This window comes from Ruditapes philippinarum, unplaced genomic scaffold (genome assembly GCF_026571515.1).
Source record: "Ruditapes philippinarum isolate M1 unplaced genomic scaffold, ASM2657151v2 ctg10658_1_1_1_1, whole genome shotgun sequence".
In the NCBI taxonomy this organism is placed as follows: domain Eukaryota; kingdom Metazoa; phylum Mollusca; class Bivalvia; order Venerida; family Veneridae; genus Ruditapes; species Ruditapes philippinarum.
Window position 1 is genome coordinate 1 of NW_026865000.1, and position 17,801 is coordinate 17,801.

A 17,801-nucleotide genomic window follows, 5' to 3' on the forward strand; every position below is an offset into this window, starting at 1 on the left:
TTTACTACAGCGCCCGGAGGAGAGTCGGACACACTGGCCATTCTTGACGAGGACGCTTGCGTTGAGTGTATAGAAGCCAATCGTGACGTCATCGTTGGTGTCAAAGTCAGATTACAGTCTTCGGTGTGTGATAAGGGACGATTAGAAGAAGAAGCATATAGGTACGCCGTCTGATATAGAAATTTCTTCTTTATAACTTGAAAATAAAAAAAGTCATATATTTAGTGAACAAAAAAAATAAACAAATAATAAAATAAATAAAACAAAACAACCAAAAAATTGAAAGGGTATGATTTGCAAAAAGTAAAATGGTTATTTTCTATAGGCAAATAAATTACAAAACATATTTGTTTGAAACGGAACACGCTTGCCTAAGAAAGCGAAAGGGAGACATACGCGGCTAAAATTAAATCAAAATTAATATAATATATTTACCTCCCTTTACTGACAATATGTCATTTTTATATTAGAAAGCAACATTGTTGTTTAATCTTTTACATGTACGAATACTTGCACAGTTCGAAATTTTCTTAAACTCACATTTTATGTTTCGAAAACAAACGAGCGCGAGCACGTTCAACATGCAAACGAAATTTTCGGCATTGGTACTAGCCGTTTCTCGTTCTATTTTTAGATAATTATTCAGAATATGACCAGTTAATAGACTTTTTTTAATGTTCTTTAACGGAACGTGGTTTTTACTCGGGCTCCCGCTTGTGCCTGAAATGATATACGGAGAGACACCTGAGGTATTCCTTAACCTGTAAAGCTGCAAAGTCGCCATGTGACCTGTGCTGTACTATGTTGGTGTAACGTTTAACCCAACAAACAAAAAATAAATAGGTAAATAATAATATTAATTTTTGTTTTATTTGTATGTACAGAAGGGCGTTATCGGCAGCCAAACGTTGCGGGCTACCATTGATGGTGCATCATTGTGACTCAACAGTACCCACACAAACAAGTAAACTACGTATTATTTCTCATGAATACTTATTATTTAGTTATAATTGTTCCGTAAAGCAGCACGCCACCATGTTCATGCTTATTATGAAGAGTCAAATTTTGTGAAGAAAAAGAAAGAAAGAAAGTTTTACACATTTTAAACAACACTTGCAAATAACGTACTTCGTTAGTATCACAGTAGAGATATGGTGATAAACATAAAAAAACAGTCCTTATTCGCACATAAAATGCACATTATTACTTGAATCTTTTCACTCTTCTTAAAATCTGAGTACATTTTCATAAAAACTCTTTCTTAAGTTTGATGCCTGTCTTAAATCTGATAAAAGTATAATTTGTCACATCGTCGGTTTTACCCACGGTAAATGTTCCGGACATACTTCAGCCACGGTATATATTCCGTACATACTACATGTACGGAATATATACTGTGGGTAACCGACGATGAATTTGTCATTAAAATTGTCATTGCGTATAGATCATAAATCTGTAATTTAAATTTGACAGCATCTCCCGGCAAACTAGGCTGTCCTAAGGACCTCCAGGCTGGCGACATTTACACACATACATACCACGGATATGAAAGCACCATCTTGGATTCTAAGACTAAAACAATTCATAGTGACGTCATAGATGCTAGGTCACGTGGTGTATTATTTGACTGCGGGCATGGTGCGGGTGCCTTCAACTGGACTGTGGCTGAAATGGCTACAAAACAGAATTTCTGGCCAGATCTTTTGGGTATAAGATTTTAGGACGTTTGTAACGTTTTAAGTATTTCAATACAGGTTTCATTACATTCAAACGTCTATTTTATTTCACTGTGAATTCTGTTTATAGCATGTGTAGCATGCACATATATGGCAGATAAAATCAGCTAGCATTGCTGGTCTGGTCAATCAAATAAGTTTAATTATTCGTTCATATTGTAGGGCCGTAAAATTTTAACAAAAGTGTTGGAATTCATTTTATGTATTTTTTTAAAAAAAAACACAATAAGGGTGTCGAAGTTAGGGTCACCATGTCGGAATAACGGATTCAGAAGGAATTAGATTTGTAATGTGTTACATGGCATACTTTGGGTGTTATTTAAGTAGTTCTATTCAAAAGCCCCCAAAATGTAGGACACTTTTCACTGCGTAGTCGAAATTAGGATATGTATAAAATTATACAATAAAAAACGAAAATTTATTTTAAGGTGTCGAAATATGGATACTTTACTCTAAACAAATTTTTGCCGATAGATTTTATTTAATCATTATTCTAATATTCACTTTTTCTTTATTTTCAGGCAGTGATCTTCACACTCAGAACCAAGAAGGACCTGCATACGACCTTCCCATGATAATGACAAAGTTTCTTTACCTTGGTATGCCACTGAACGAAATCATAAAAAGTGTGACGTCATCACCTGCGCGCGCATACAGGCTAAAATGCATTGGATCATTATCGAAAGGAAACGACGCAGACGTTTCTATTTTAAGAATTGATGACTGTGACGTCAGTATTGAAGATTGTATCGGACAAATGAGACACGTTAAGAAGCGAATAGTCCCTGTTGCCGTATGGCGTGGGGGTAAGGAACACCCTGTTGTCATAGCAGGATTTGGTTCGAAACCAGTTACTACACAAATCAGTCTAGGGAACTTAGAGAGGGCATTGATTAAAGATTAAGAAATACATGTAGCTCGTCGGACAACAGGAAATGTTATCAACCCAACTTGATTTTTTTTGTATTTACTCATGATTTTTTATGAAGTACTTATTTCATTCTCCGTATTTTCACTGTAAGCACTTTCTTCACTGCAGTAAAACATATCTTCCGCAGTAAGCCTGCAAAAAATAAATTAATAAACGAAAAATAAAAAGATAAGAAAAAAATAAAAAAAAGTAAATAAATTGAAATAAAGAAAAATACAATGAACAGAAATCCAAGGTTTCTATTCTATCAATACGGGATTTATTTTCAATATTTTCAAGTGGTATAAGATATGTTAATTTTCATATTAAAGAAAAACGAAAAAAAAAAAAAAACAATTTGGAATACCCTCTAAGTAGTAATGTCTTTTTCAATTTTTAATTTTATGATGTTAAAAGTTTTTATTCCATGAAATTGTTTAATTTTAAATCAATAAATATAAAGTAAAACAAATGTTTTTTTTTTCTTTTATCTACACTTAGCCATATATTTTCATCCCATACGAGTTATATGCAAAGAAAAACAGTTGTGATTAAAACGGCGGTTTTTAATCTCATATTAGTAATGTTTAAGAATATTGATATATCAATCTGTATTTTCAATAAAACATTTACAATAAGATCTATGAAATAACATTTATGTATATTTGGTTAAAAACATTTTTTTTCCAAAAGTGACCGACTAATAATACCTTGTGACAAGTGACCATTACACTCAAATGTCCGAGATCAATTATCACTGTGTAACCACGCCTCACCATGTATTTCTAATTCGAAGCATTACCTATTGAGTTATAATTAAACTAATAAAAAGTATAATTCTATTCGAAACAAAAAAATACGTTTCATATATGTCATGTATAAATAGTTATCTTTCGGGTGTTGTTTTCACTATTACTATCCAATTCACTTTATTATAATTGTAATTATTGTTGTTGTTGTTATAATTATCATTGTTATAACATCTCACGCGTTCACGGTGGTCAGAATTAATTAAAGAAACAGTTTTCAAAAATAATTATTTATAAAGGTAAGTCAGGGAAATAAACGAAGAGTCCTACACATACACATAAAAACTGCTATAAATATCAATTATTTTAAATAATCTTAATCATATTAAGCAATGATAATGTCTATTTTTACGCGATTTCTATCTGTCAAAATTTGTTTCATTTTAGCAATAAAAATCAGTCATAACGTACCAATACATCGCCGATTTAATGATGCTTTTGTAAAATTAATTTTCGTAATACAGCTCTGTACACCTGATTACTTTTGTTATATTAACTTGAACACATCTTTTATTGTTTATTTCACCATTTTCATTTTGATAGTATATGAAAATAATAACCTCTTTATCTGTTGTTTTTTTTTCTGAAAGTTGCAATTGACTGAAAATATACATTATATGAAAGAGGACATTATCGCGTCATCAAGGTAAATCGCTCAAGTTGCTACAAACTTTAATAAAAAAAAATCACAATTTGAACTTTGACCTCATTTACAATACAAATTATACAAAAAGAAAAAAAATCAAGAAATGCCCGGCGTGACCAGTATTTGACCTTGTAAAGAAGAAAATGCTGATTGTTTTTAATTGTTTTCATACAACACGTTGCTTATATATAATAATGTAGTGATTTATACAAGAACATGATGATGTTGTTAAACAGAAAATACACATTATCTAACATGATATAATTTAGGGTCATTATTATGTCAAAGTGAGATGACAAATTTTACATTGTCAGACATTTTGTCAACTATTAGTTTGATCATTTCTTTATATATTATACTATGTCGCTATTAAACAGCTAGGGCATTCAAGTGCATTATCGCATGGTTTGGAACTTTTCCTTTGTTCTTTATACTCAGTATACTGAGTAAGAAAACGATTTATTAATTTATTTATTTCTATTACAAAAACGAAAACATTATGCCATTGCGATAAAACAGTTCTAGTAATATGAAACGAGATATAACTTTGGCTGGGCGACATCTCGGGATGTTTTTGCAAGAAATTGTCTCGGCCTAACGGCCTCGCCATTTTTTTAGCATAAACATCCATTGATGTCGTCCCAGCCAGTGTTATATCATTGTAACTAACTCGTTTCATGTACTATAACTTTTACCTAGCACAGCATAAAAAGGGAATGCTTTGCACGTCATATATATGACGTCTAATATGAAGTCAATAAATCAGATGACGTCAGGAAAATTACTTCTTCGCTCAATGTGTTTTTTTTATCAATTCTGTTTGTTTTTTTGTTGTTTTTTTTTGTAAACAAGTTAGAATGGAAAAAAAAGCTACCGTACAGTTATAACATTAATAAGTCATTCACACGTTGTATTTTTTTTCTTTGTTTTGTTTTGTTTTGTTTTTTCATTTTTATCTTCACCATATTTATTTTTAAATATTGTAGCGTTCCTTGTAAAAGCTGCTGTAAAACATTCATCTTGTGCATAATGGAAACATTTAAGTTAGTTCAGAACATGATTATGCAAGGGCAATATATATTATGACTGTAGCATACTGTTATCAAATTCTCTTATTAATCTAGTTTATAAAAACAGATTTAAAAAAAAAAAAAAAAAAAAAAAAAAAAAAAAAAAAAAACCTCTTTTAATTTATAGAAAATATGTCTTTGTGAAAGTTCGATTTCTCTCATACGACGTCCTTAATTCTATTTTAGTAGGAGTAAAGGCAATATCTTTTTTTTAAAGTATGAACAAGACAGTAAAAATTAGTTCATCAATCATTTTATTTATACTTCTGTATTTTTAGTATCATTTGGCAGATCACTAGCACGAAATGTAAGAAAATATCCTTTCTGCATAAAGAAATAAGATCATATCATTTCACAAAACAAATCCGAAAACATGACAAAAGGTAGTTGCGAAAATTGACAAAGTTGATTTTTTTTAACCGATTACTACCTTTATAATCAAACAAGCACTGTAGAAAAAATAACAACAAGTTTAAATGTTTAAGTCTGTCTGTACAACATTTTGAAATAATTTATTAATCAATTATAAAAGTTGACAAGTACAGAAATATAACATTAACTCACACAGAAATGCTGAGTCAAACTTACAATAGACCTCACAAATTTACTGCTTATTAATATTTTTTATATATAAAATTTCCCGCAAACATGCATATAGCAGTTATTGTCATGATGTGTCCATTTTTTGACGTCTAACACGAACACGATGTCATTCAATTATATATAGCCACATTTTAATGCATGAAATCCTCCTTGATGAATTACAATTGTTATTATAACCAATGAAAATAATTTAAAATTTCTAAAAATACCGACTAGAGTACACTTTTAATTGATTTATAAATGCATACATTAAATCCATATGTTTAAAATGAAATTTCAATTGTGTCTAATGGCAAGAAATTTTTTTTCTATGAGGAAAAGCATTGTTTATAACATATCGCATATTTTGTTTGAAACGAGCTTCTTGTCACAAAATATTGTTAAGAAGTGATCGTTATATTATCACTTTGTGAAACACTCACGGCCCCTTGCACCGGCTTGAGCGGTACTCAATCTGCAACGAACTATTGTTGAGATATGAAGATGTGTGAAGTTGGCGGCCTGGCGGCGTGAAGTTGGCGGCCTGGCGGCCTGGCGGCGTGAAGTTGGCGGCCCAGCGGCCTGGCGGCCTAGCGGCGTGAAGTTGGCGGCCTAGCGGCGTGAAGTTGGCGGCCTGGCGGCCAAAAATTTTAATGTTGTAAAAATGTTTTTTTAACAATAAAACGGCATTTAATGAAGTTTTAAAGATAATTATTGTTATTTAAACGATATATCTAAAGAAAAAATCACTTTCAGAGATTTTTTTAATTTTGTCATTTTTGTGAAGTTGGCGGCCCAGCGGCCTGGCGGCCTAGCAGCCAAAAATTTTAATGTTCTAGAAATGTTTTTTTAACAATAAAACGGCATTTAATGAAGTTTTAAAGATAATGATTGTTATTTAAACGATATATCTAAAGAAAAAATCACTTTCAGAGATTTTTTTAAGTTTGCCATTTTTGTGAAGTTGGCGGCCCAGCGGCCTGGCGGCCTAGCAGCCAAAAATTTTAATGTTGTAAAAATGTCTTTTTAACAATAAAACGGCATTTAATGAAGTTTTAAAGATAATTATTGTTATTTAAACGATATATCTAATTTAAAAGAAAAAATCACTTTCAGAGATTTTTTTAATTTTGTCATTTTTGTGAAGTTGGCGGCCCAGCGGCCTGGCGGCCTAGCAGCCAAAAATTTTAATGTTCTAGAAATGTTTTTTTTTAACAATAAAACGGCATTTAATGAAGTTTTAAAGATAATTATTGTTATTTAAACGATATATCTAAAGAAAAAATCACTTTCAGAGATTTTTTTTAATTTTTGTCATTTTTGTGAAGTTGGCGGCCCAGCGGCCTGGCGGCCTAGCAGCCAAAAAATTTTAATGTTGTAAAAATGTTTTTTTTAACAATAAAACGGCATTTAATGAAGTTTAAAAGATAATTATTGTTATTTAAACGATATATCTAAAGAAAAAATCACTTTCAGAGATTTTTTTAAGTTTTGTCATTTTTGTGAAGTTGGCGGCCCAGCGGCCTGGCGGCCTAGCAGCCAAAAATTTTAATGTTGTAAAAATGTTTTTTTAACAATAAAACGGCATTTAATGAAGTTTTAAAGATAATTATTGTTATTTAAACGATATATCTAAAGAAAAAATCACTTTCAGAGATTTTTTTAATTTTGTCATTTTTGTGAATTTGGCGGCCCAGCGGCCTGGCGGCCTAGCAGCCAAAAATTTTAATGTTTGTAAAAATGTTTTTTAACAATAAAACGGCATTTAATGAAGTTTTAAAGATAATTATTGTTATTTAAACGATATATCTAAAGAAAAAATCACTTTCAGAGATTTTTTTAATTTTGTCATTTTTGTGAAGTTGGCGGCCCAGCGGCCTGGCGGCCTAGCAGCCAAAAATTTTAATGTTGTAAAAATGTTTTTTTAACAATAAAACGGCATTTAATGAAGTTTTTTAAAGATAATTATTGTTATTTAAACGATATATCTAAAGAAAAAATCACTTTCAGAGATTTTTTTTAATTTTGTCATTTTTGTGAAGTTGGCGGCCCCAGCGGCCTGGCGGCCTAGCAGCCACAAATTTAATGTTGTAAAAATGTTTTTTTTAACAATAAAACGGCATTTAATGAAGTTTTAAAGATAATTATTGTTATTTAAACGATACATCTAAAGAAAAAATCACTTTCAGAGATTTTTTTAATTTTGTCATTTTTGTGAAGTTGGCGGCCCAGCGGCCTGGCGGCCTAGCAGCCAAAAATTTTAATGTTGTAAAAATGTTTTTTTAACAATAAAACGGCATTTAATGAAGTTTTAAAGATAATTATTGTTATTTAAACGATATATCTAAAGAAAAAATCACTTTCAGAGATTTTTTTTTAATTTTGTCATTTTTGTGAAGTTGGCGGCCCAGCGGCCTGGCTGCCTAGCAGCCAAAAATTTTAATGTTGTAAAAATGTTTTTTTAACAATAAAACGGCATTTAATGAAGTTTTAAAGATAATTATTGTTATTTAAACGATATATCTAAAGAAAAAATCACTTTCAGAGATTTTTTAATTTTGTCATTTTTGTGAAGTTGGCGGCCCAGCGGCCTGGCGGCCTAGCAGCCAAAAATTTTAATGTTGTAAAAATGTTTTTTAACAATAAAACGGCATTTAATGAAGTTTTAAAGATAATTATTGTTATTTAAACGATATATCTTAAGAAAAATCACTTTCAGAGAACTTTTTTATTTTGTCATTTTTGTGAAGTTGGCGGCCCAGCGGCCCAGCGGCCTGGCGGCCAAAAAATTTTAATGTTGTAGAAATGATTTTTTTAACAATAAAACACATACGCGTTATTTCATACTTGTTCGTGTTTTTGATAATATCGATCAGCCGAACAGGACATAAGAATGGCAGTCTGGATCTGCAGGCTAATATATGGTGTACAATTTCTGTAACATTTCTGTGAATTGTCCTTTATGAAGTTTTAAAACATTTTTTTTCTGGTCCCATCCAATTTATTATCCCCGTTCAATCCATGAGTATAAGTCATCCTTTACTGACTTTACAAAATAACTTTGCTTACACATTTATTAACAATAACTCATGATTACAGATGGGGCTATGGTCATACACTAAATGATTACCTCCTTGTTATTGGATGAAACTGAAAAGTTTGAATGGTTGGGATTCTGATTGCTAGCACAAGTTATTCGGGTGAAAAATGTATTGAATGTTTCCATGTTGTCATTTTAACGCTATTTTTTGTTAGTTCAAAACGTTAACTTGTAATTTTTAAACATTGATTTGTTTTAACATTTGTATATGTTGTATGTTGCTTGTAAAAGTATGTAGTTGTTTACATTATTATCATGAATCACATGTTTGTCAATATATCGTTTTGCTATTGCTGTACTTTAACACTTCATTCTTATGGTGTTGTATATACGGATATTCCCAGAATAAATATACAGTACCTTTGCTTTGTAAGGTTTTGCTCCCATTTTCCATCTGCATCGCATTATTGTTATACCTCAACACCGCATAAATTATGGTAAAAAAAAATACATTTTTGTTACAATGGTGCCAATATTTGGAATAGAATCTTATTTTATAACGGTCATATTATTCTTTAAAATCTTTTGAAAATAAAAATAAAAACATAACTTGTACACGAAATAAATATCTTTATAACCATATCATTATGTTATAATACTAAATTATGCATGTATATAATAAAATAAAGTATTATTATGGCGAGTGGTTAGCGCGTCGAAATAGTCAACTATGTATCGCTCACCGTGTGGGCACAAACCAAGACAGGGGCAAGCCGTTATTTCTTGAGCAAGAAACTAAACACTAAATGAACAAAGGCTACCAGGTCACGAAACAACGGACTGCTATGGCGAGAGGTCGAAAGTACGATGACGATGATACGATATTATGCGAGTTTTCAACATCGTGGTTTCATTTGTTTTTTGTTGTTTTTTTTTTTCTATTTTTTTCTTCTTTATTTTTTCGACTTTTTAACCATCATAAATTCGTTTTAACGCTGTTTCGCGTTATATGTGTGTCGTGATGGCTGTAAATGGGACATCGTGGAGATCCCTCAAGAGCAATATTCCAAAGCAATATATATAGTTGACACTTGCAGTCTCTATTTTCTTTGGAGTCTTTATTGAGAGATAATAAATTATATTATACCTCATTTGCATACGGTCTTCTATATTCAATATGACGTCATCCGGTCCAAAAACCGCATACAGACCGGGGGCGGTCCATAATTCTTACAAGTAAAATGGTTTCCTGCGGGGAACATTTTAAATGATATAAGATATTTCATTTAACTATTTTCAACATTGTTTGGGGGACAACATATAGTCGATCAATATAGAAGAAGGTTATTGGAAACTGGTGACCGTTGATGACCGGAGAAGGTCGAACATAAAACAATTATTTCTTTTTAAGAAAATGATTCAATAGGCCTACCATTTTATGAATAATTCCGAACAAAAAAATAAGTAAACACACAAGTTTACGCAGAAAATATCTCTATTTATTATGGCATATGCCACTACGATCGAATATTTCAATTAGTATGTATCTCAAATTTTACAGACAATAAATTGTTTATATTAAAGAAACATTGATAATTTTCAAACACATCATTCAAGTTTTTCAACCTTAAACGGTAAAATATTTAAACAAAAATTACAAATATCACGTAACAGTTATTTTGTTCTAATTAGATGTAATTATGCCTAATTCCCCAGAGGTAAATCCGTCACGAACCGGCAAACGGTATTCAGCCAGGTTTTCGAAAGTTCAATTAACCAATCATGTAAGGTTTACATATCCCGTGCTCCTCCATGTACCGAAAACAGGCCGCTGGGCCGCCAACTTCACAAAAATGACAAAATTAAAAAAATCTCTGAAAGTGATTTTTTCTTTAGATATATCGTTTAAATAACAATAATTATCTTTAAAACTTCATTAAATGCCGTTTTATTGTTAAAAAAACATTTTTACAAAATTAAAATTTTCGGCTGCTAGGCCGCCAGGCCGCTGGGCCGCCAACTTCACAAAAATGACAAAATAAAAAAAATCTCTGAAAGTGATTTTTTCTTTAGATATATCGTTTAAATAACAATAATTATCTTTAAAACTTCATTAAATGCCGTTTTATTGTTAAAAAAACATTTTTACAACATTAAAATTTTTGGCTGCTAGGCCGCCAGGCCGCCAACTTCACAAAAATGACAAAATAAAAAAGTTCTCTGAAAGTGATTTTTCTTAAGATATATCGTTTAAATAACAATAATTATCTTTAAAACTTCATTAAAAGCCGTTTTATTGTTAAAAAAACATTTTTACAACATTAAAATTTTTGGCCGCTAGGCCGCCAGGCCGCTGGGCCGCCAACTTCACAAAAATGACAAAATTAAAAAAATCTCTGAAAGTGATTTTTTCTTTAGATATATCGTTTAAATAACAATAATTATCTTTAAAACTTCATTAAATGCCGTTTTATTGTTAAAAAAACATTTCTAGAACATTAAAATTTTTGGCTGCTAGGCCGCCAGGCCGCTGGGCCGCCAACTTCACAAAAATGACAAAATTAAAAAAATCTCTGAAAGTGATTTTTTCTTTAGATATATCGTTTAAATAACAATAATTATCTCTTTAAAACTTCATTAAATGCCGTTTTATTGTTAAAAAAAACATTTTTACAACATTAAAATTTTTGGCTGCTAGGCCGCCAGGCCGCTGGGCCGCCAACTTCACAAAAAATGACAAAATCAAAAAAAATCTCTGAAAGTGATTTTTTCTTTAGATATATCGTTTAAATAACAATAATTATCTTTAAAACTTCAATTAAATGCCGTTTTATTGTTAAAAAAACATTTTTACAACATTACAATTTTTGGCCGCTAGGCCGCCAGGCCGCTGGGCCGCCAACTTCACAAAAATGACAAAATTAAAAAAATCTCTGAAAGTGATTTTTTCTTTAGATATATCGTTTAAATAACAATAATTATCTTTAAAACTTCATTAAATGCCATTTTATTGTTAAAAAAACATTTCTAGAACATTAAAATTTTTGGCCGCCAGGCCGCCAACTTCACGCCGCCAGGCCGCCAGGCCGCTGGGCCGCCAACTTCACGCCGCTAGGCCGCCAGGCCGCCAGGCCGCCAACTTCACACCGCCAGGCCGCCAGGCCGCCAACTTCACACATCTGAGATATGATCGTAATGTTACAAGTACAACAGTAGGTATAATTGTAGTATCTGCCTGACAAACAAACAAAACCCGTTTGTCTAAGTATGGTGGTTGACTTGTGTCATTTCGTATTTTCGCTCCGCCATACTTAAGGTAATATATCAGAATGATACATGAAATGCAGCGAAATGTAAATAATTATGTAAACTAAAATTGGAGATCCCTTGAAGGCAAAGAAAAAATGAAAATTTAAGGTTCAGATTGATTAAGTCTGTTCGTAAGAGACAATGCGAGTGCAAACAACATTTCAAACACCCCCTAGCACCGGCTTAAGTAGAAATCAATCTTAAATACATAAATAGATGATATCGGTTATTGTTTTGTTAACAAATTGTTTTATTTCTCATCAATGTGCCGATATTAAATTGTACATACCTATCATTATGAAAAACAATTTTCAACGTCCCTTGGAACTGTATGTTCGTAAAAAAGTTTAACTTTTTGTTTAAATTATTTTTGTTTTAGATTATATCTTTTATGTAAACAATGGGGTTTTCGTCGACTTTCCAGCTTTACTGGTGGGGGGGGGGGTATTTCAGATGCCCCTCTGTACATTATTTCAGACACAAACGTGTACATGAGTAGAACCCCCGACGTTCCGTAAAGCTTGCTAGACAGCTTTCTCTCATGAATAATCCGACGACGCTTGGCCGGCTCGAACCTACAACGGTGAGAGGCAAGTGAAGTAAGTCAACGACCTTAACCACCTGGCCACCGACGCCCCTACTTGCAGAAGAGAAAACTAATGGAAACATGGTACATTGTAATGAATTTTATATGATATTGGTAACTTTTGTGAGAAAATACGTCTTTTTCTCCTTAACATCAATCCAGATAAGAGACTACCGTAAATACCATAAATAGACTCGTCCATCTTTCAATCTAGATAAAACCATTCAACTTTTTAATTTGCCTTAAAAATACGAACTTACTGAATAGCGTACAATGTAGACCATGATCAGAAAGCACGTTCTTGGTCTGCACCGGTCTCGTGGGTATAATCTTAAGGTTAAGAGTTAAATATTTTTATGGTGTCGCTCCGAGCATACTTCGGTAATGATAACTAAACATGCGACTGTAACAGTACAAATCAACAATATACTGTAGTACAATAACGTTTTTATTATGTTGTTACTCATTTTATGGTGTTGCTATCTTTGTAACATTGTAAATGTAAACAACCGGTCAGTCAATAACAAAGTATGTGTCACAACACACGTCTTACTCATTGGTAACAACAAAAACATTACATATATAAGTTGTAACTTTACTTTTCCAGAGAGATCATTCATAATTAATATATATTCATTTAAATGTTAAATCTCGAAATAAGTTCTTAACATTTGCAAATGAAATATTGAAATATTATATCAACAATAAAGTAAGGGTAAGAAAGAAGTTATTAATGTTGTCTAATATTACCTGCATGCTTCATACTACATGTTATATGTTAAGTATTTGTCCACATTAAATGTAATCATTAATATATATGCATTTATTTCTTATTGAAAAATTTGACTTAGACAGTTTTCTAATTACCTCCCTTTGTTAACAAGAAATGCAAATTCGGTAACATCTTAACAAATAATGTTTTTTTTTTGGAACTTACAGGATTGATAAATCTTCATTTGAGCATTATATTTATGATATAAAACCATACATAATTGTGTTACAGGATCTTTAATATACAGATAAGTTTAAACATATTTATCTAAGATGGACTGTGATCAGAAGTTTTTGTATATTTTGTATATTATTATAGTGACCTATATGGTGGTTGGGAGAAAGACTTCTTAGCCACTAGGTTACCGCCCTCTTAATATATATCATAAAACATAGTACAAACATCAATTTAAATCGAAGGTCACACACTAAATGAATCAATTGGTCGATTAAATCTCAGGGTAATCTTGTCCCATTCATTTACTGATCACTTATAAAAACAATCAAACATTGATTTGGTTTTGTATCAAAGAACGTTTTTTATATTCCCTTTTGATTTTCCTATGATGAATCGTCTTTATATTTTATCAAAAATATCATTTGAACTTAAAATGGATACAAAATATAACAATGTTTCATATATTATTCTTTTAGTTTTAGTTATAAAACTGTATGTCCTTCGACAACGTTATCATATTAACATTAATTCGAAATTAGTTGAAAAAAAGTTTTTTACAAATTTAATAAATAAAAAGACTACAAACGATGTCCATTTTACCTTTGTATGTTTTTTGCTTTATAAATCTAATATAAAAAATAAATAGATTGATATCTTTATATGTAAAAAAGTATAAGTAAGGTGTTTATTAGGTAGCATTTACAAAGTTAAATTTGTCAAGAACATCGCAGTGTCTGTATTTATTTTTATAAAACTGTCGATTTGCTAGAATTATTTAAATGTAGCCGATTTAACAAAGTAAATGTATAATTATGATTTCATTTGAAAAACTGCAGTTTTATTTGACATAAATAATTTCGATCACTAATATCTATATTATCTAGTGTAAGATCAATATGGATGGTAATGCATGGTAAAGACCAACATTTTTAACACTGCAGTAGTACAATTGTGATAAATTTGATGTGATGTAACTAGCATATCATCATATAAACTTTGAAAATAATCAATTAAATTTCAAATCTCGAAACAATGTGATCCTCGCAAGCATTATTCCAACAAAATGACATGAAAATTGCAGACTCTGTTTGAATTAAATCTGCACATGAGGGATAGTGAGAAAGTGCAAACATCCTTCAAGCATTTTCTCTCGGACAATGGTGTTGACGGTGAACACAAATTCATTATGATGGTTATCTTTATTTATAACCACCAGTATGACAATAAAATATTTATGGCGGTAGACGGAAGCCCTTCGAGTACAACAACAATAGTAAACATCCAGATACGATTTGACGTTTGTATAACAAGTACGCCTACGTAACTAATTTTGTCTGACTTTCATGTACTGTCTGTGTTTGAAAATAGTCATTTAAATTGATTTTTATACGACGAACAATTGGTATTTATGATAACAAATTTTAAGCTGTTGAGCTAATGTTTCTGGAAGACCTTTTGAAGCAGGGCTCTGGAAAGGTGTATCTATGAATATAGAAAAACTTCATAAGATTTAATATCTTTTGTAAACATCCGTTTCAACATTGTATATTTTGAATGTTGTATATTAATTAATGTACTGTGTATGACTATGAATAAAAATATGTTTAACTAATGTATGTAGAACATCGGATTCAATGGCTTCTTTCCGAACGTAATAAACGTGTATAATCTTCAAGAGAAAATATTAGAAATGTGTTAATTAAATGACTTAAATTATACTTTTAAATAAGGTTTAGTATAGATTTTTTGTATTATTATATAAAAGCATATCCAAACGCAATTTGGATCTAGGGAACGAATAAATAATAGATTCTTGAACAGAAAGCAAAATCAACTATTTACCTTTTTTACACTAACTCATTCATTGTACATGGTATCTGTTATTGTAGAATGTTTTCATGATTGATTCAAAACAAATTTTGTATGTATGCATGGGTACGAGTATGTATGATTTTTTTGGTAAAAAAATTTTTTTATTTAAGCAATAAACTTCAAGTACAATTCAAAGCCGATTAAGTCCTTAAAGATGAAATTTAAAAGGGAACATTGTAAATAGTTGAATATGGTAGTTGAATATTGGTAGTTGCACGACTTTTGGGACAGACTAATTAATGCTCAAACGCTCCAATTTTGCAATAACAGTTTCCTCAATTATGTTCCTATCTTGGTCAAAAAAAAAAAACAAAAAAACAATTACAAACACAGGAACTCATGTTTGGAAAATATTAGGGCTAAAAATGGAAAATGCAGGCTATCACCAGTCCCAAAAGCTTAGATGGGTTGCTGGTTGCCATTACGTTTATTAAACCAAACGACTAAAACGATATGAATGTAACATTTTTGGTATTCTTGATATTAAAAAGCGGAATATGCTTTTTAATTGTATTGTTTACGTTGGGTTTACTTAAGACAATCAACCGCATTGGTGCACGACAAAGGCCAAATATAGTTTAAGGAAAATTATGATATAAGTTAATCTAAATAACGTAATAAATCAATTATCTATAAATGCTTTTTTATGTTAAACCCCAAATCAATCCAAAACTTACAAAAAAGACCTTGATTGAGAATGTGTGCGGTTGATAATGGACAGCCTTACATGAGCGACATGTTTAATGAGAGTATAATAAAGCCCATGGTTGTTTTTGAAAGTTTGGGATATTTTTTTCGGAAAGTTAATTCTAAATTGGTTGCCATCAAAATGCAGACCCGTGTTTGTGGGCGTTGATTCTTCCTGGTTTGTCTCGTCGGGGCACTAATGGTTGGGGAAAATGCGGGATCGTAAATATATATTTATTTTCCTTTTTTATTCCTCACGTTGGACGATTTTTAACGGCACAAAGTAATTAATTTTAAGTTTATGATTAATTTTTAACAGTTTTATGTTTCGGTATCATGTTTTACAAAAATAAAATACAGTTATAACTTTCAACTTAAAACAACTGTGTCATAAGTTACCAAATTAAACAAATATCAATGTATTGCTTGTTTTTTTGTTTTTTATTTTATTTTTTTACATTTAGCAATGTTTTTCTTTTCCCACATTGTTTTAAACTTTGTTTTTCTGTCAACATTTTCAAAATTAATAAAAGTACAATATTAGGCTGAGCAAAAAGTGCACTTTGTAATATCATAAAAGCAGCGATACAGTATATATAATACTAGCTAATAACAGTGATTGATAAATTGTTGATTGGGCGGGTGTTATTTTCATTAAAGTTTTCATTCATTCAGGTCAGTCAAGTCATTTTATCACGCTTTTAAAAATAAAAAACATGCATTTTGGAAAGGGAAAATGTCCTGTAAGGATGGAGAAAATTAGTGTTTTGCTGCGGCTGAAGTATCGTTTGTTAGGCAAAGTCATTATTTGATTTAATTTCAAATGAAACGAATTTAAACAGAATTATTTTCAAATCATATGTTTGCCGTTACAGATATATTATTCAATTAAAGGTTGTTTTTAATTTAAGAATAATAGCTGTTGTAATAAATATATAAGCAAATTTAAATAAAACGCTTAACATAATATTTCCTGTCTTTACTCTTGGGTTAAGCATTATTATTTTTGTTGTGTAATTAATTGTTTGGGTTTTAATTGTCATATTTATTTACCATTTTTGTTATTATTTATTTAGAGAGCCGCAATTAAATGACAAATGTTTAAATTATTTATAAATCATCACAATCTTTTTTCAACATATTGTGATTTTATTATTTTCGTTACTTTTTGTAATTAAAGAGGATATTAAAGAATTTCCTGAAGGGACGTAAAAAAGCAGAAATTTTGAAAGTGTTTGCAAGCCTCGTTTGACCAATTCCTGTTTTGGAACGGTACCGGGGCTGTAAATTTTATTATTTTAAAGGGTTAAAAAATGAAACGGGTCCACTTTAAAGGGCATTTTATTCGGATATGTCCCTTCAATAAAGCAAGATACGAGCCATAAATAAAAAATTTTTCTTCTCTTCCCTTTAACATTTAAAGCGAAGACAATTTAACAATTAATGTTGTTTTGGTCATCTATTATTAAAAAAGATATGCATTTTCACAAAACAGCCGTAGAAGCTATGAAAGTAAACAGATAATCTATGCATTTTAATTGCAGACAATAGTCATTGATGAATCATCACAATTTAGATATTTTTAACTATGTACATTTTCATTTA

The 17,801-nt window shown here is 30.9% G+C and overlaps 1 protein-coding gene across 1 annotated transcript; it reads left to right on the top strand.

Moving 5' to 3' along the window:
* Window positions 1-10: 10 nt before the first annotated feature.
* LOC132727519 (deacetylase EF_0837-like) lies at window positions 11-3,118 on the top strand (the record flags this gene model as incomplete). Its single annotated transcript, XM_060713056.1, is given in 4 exon segments — window positions 11-161; window positions 885-964; window positions 1,474-1,707; window positions 2,258-3,118. Coding segments are annotated over 4 exon segments (848 nt in total), but the record flags the coding sequence as incomplete, so codon positions are not given.
* Between the last annotated feature and the right edge of the window lie 14,683 nt (window positions 3,119-17,801).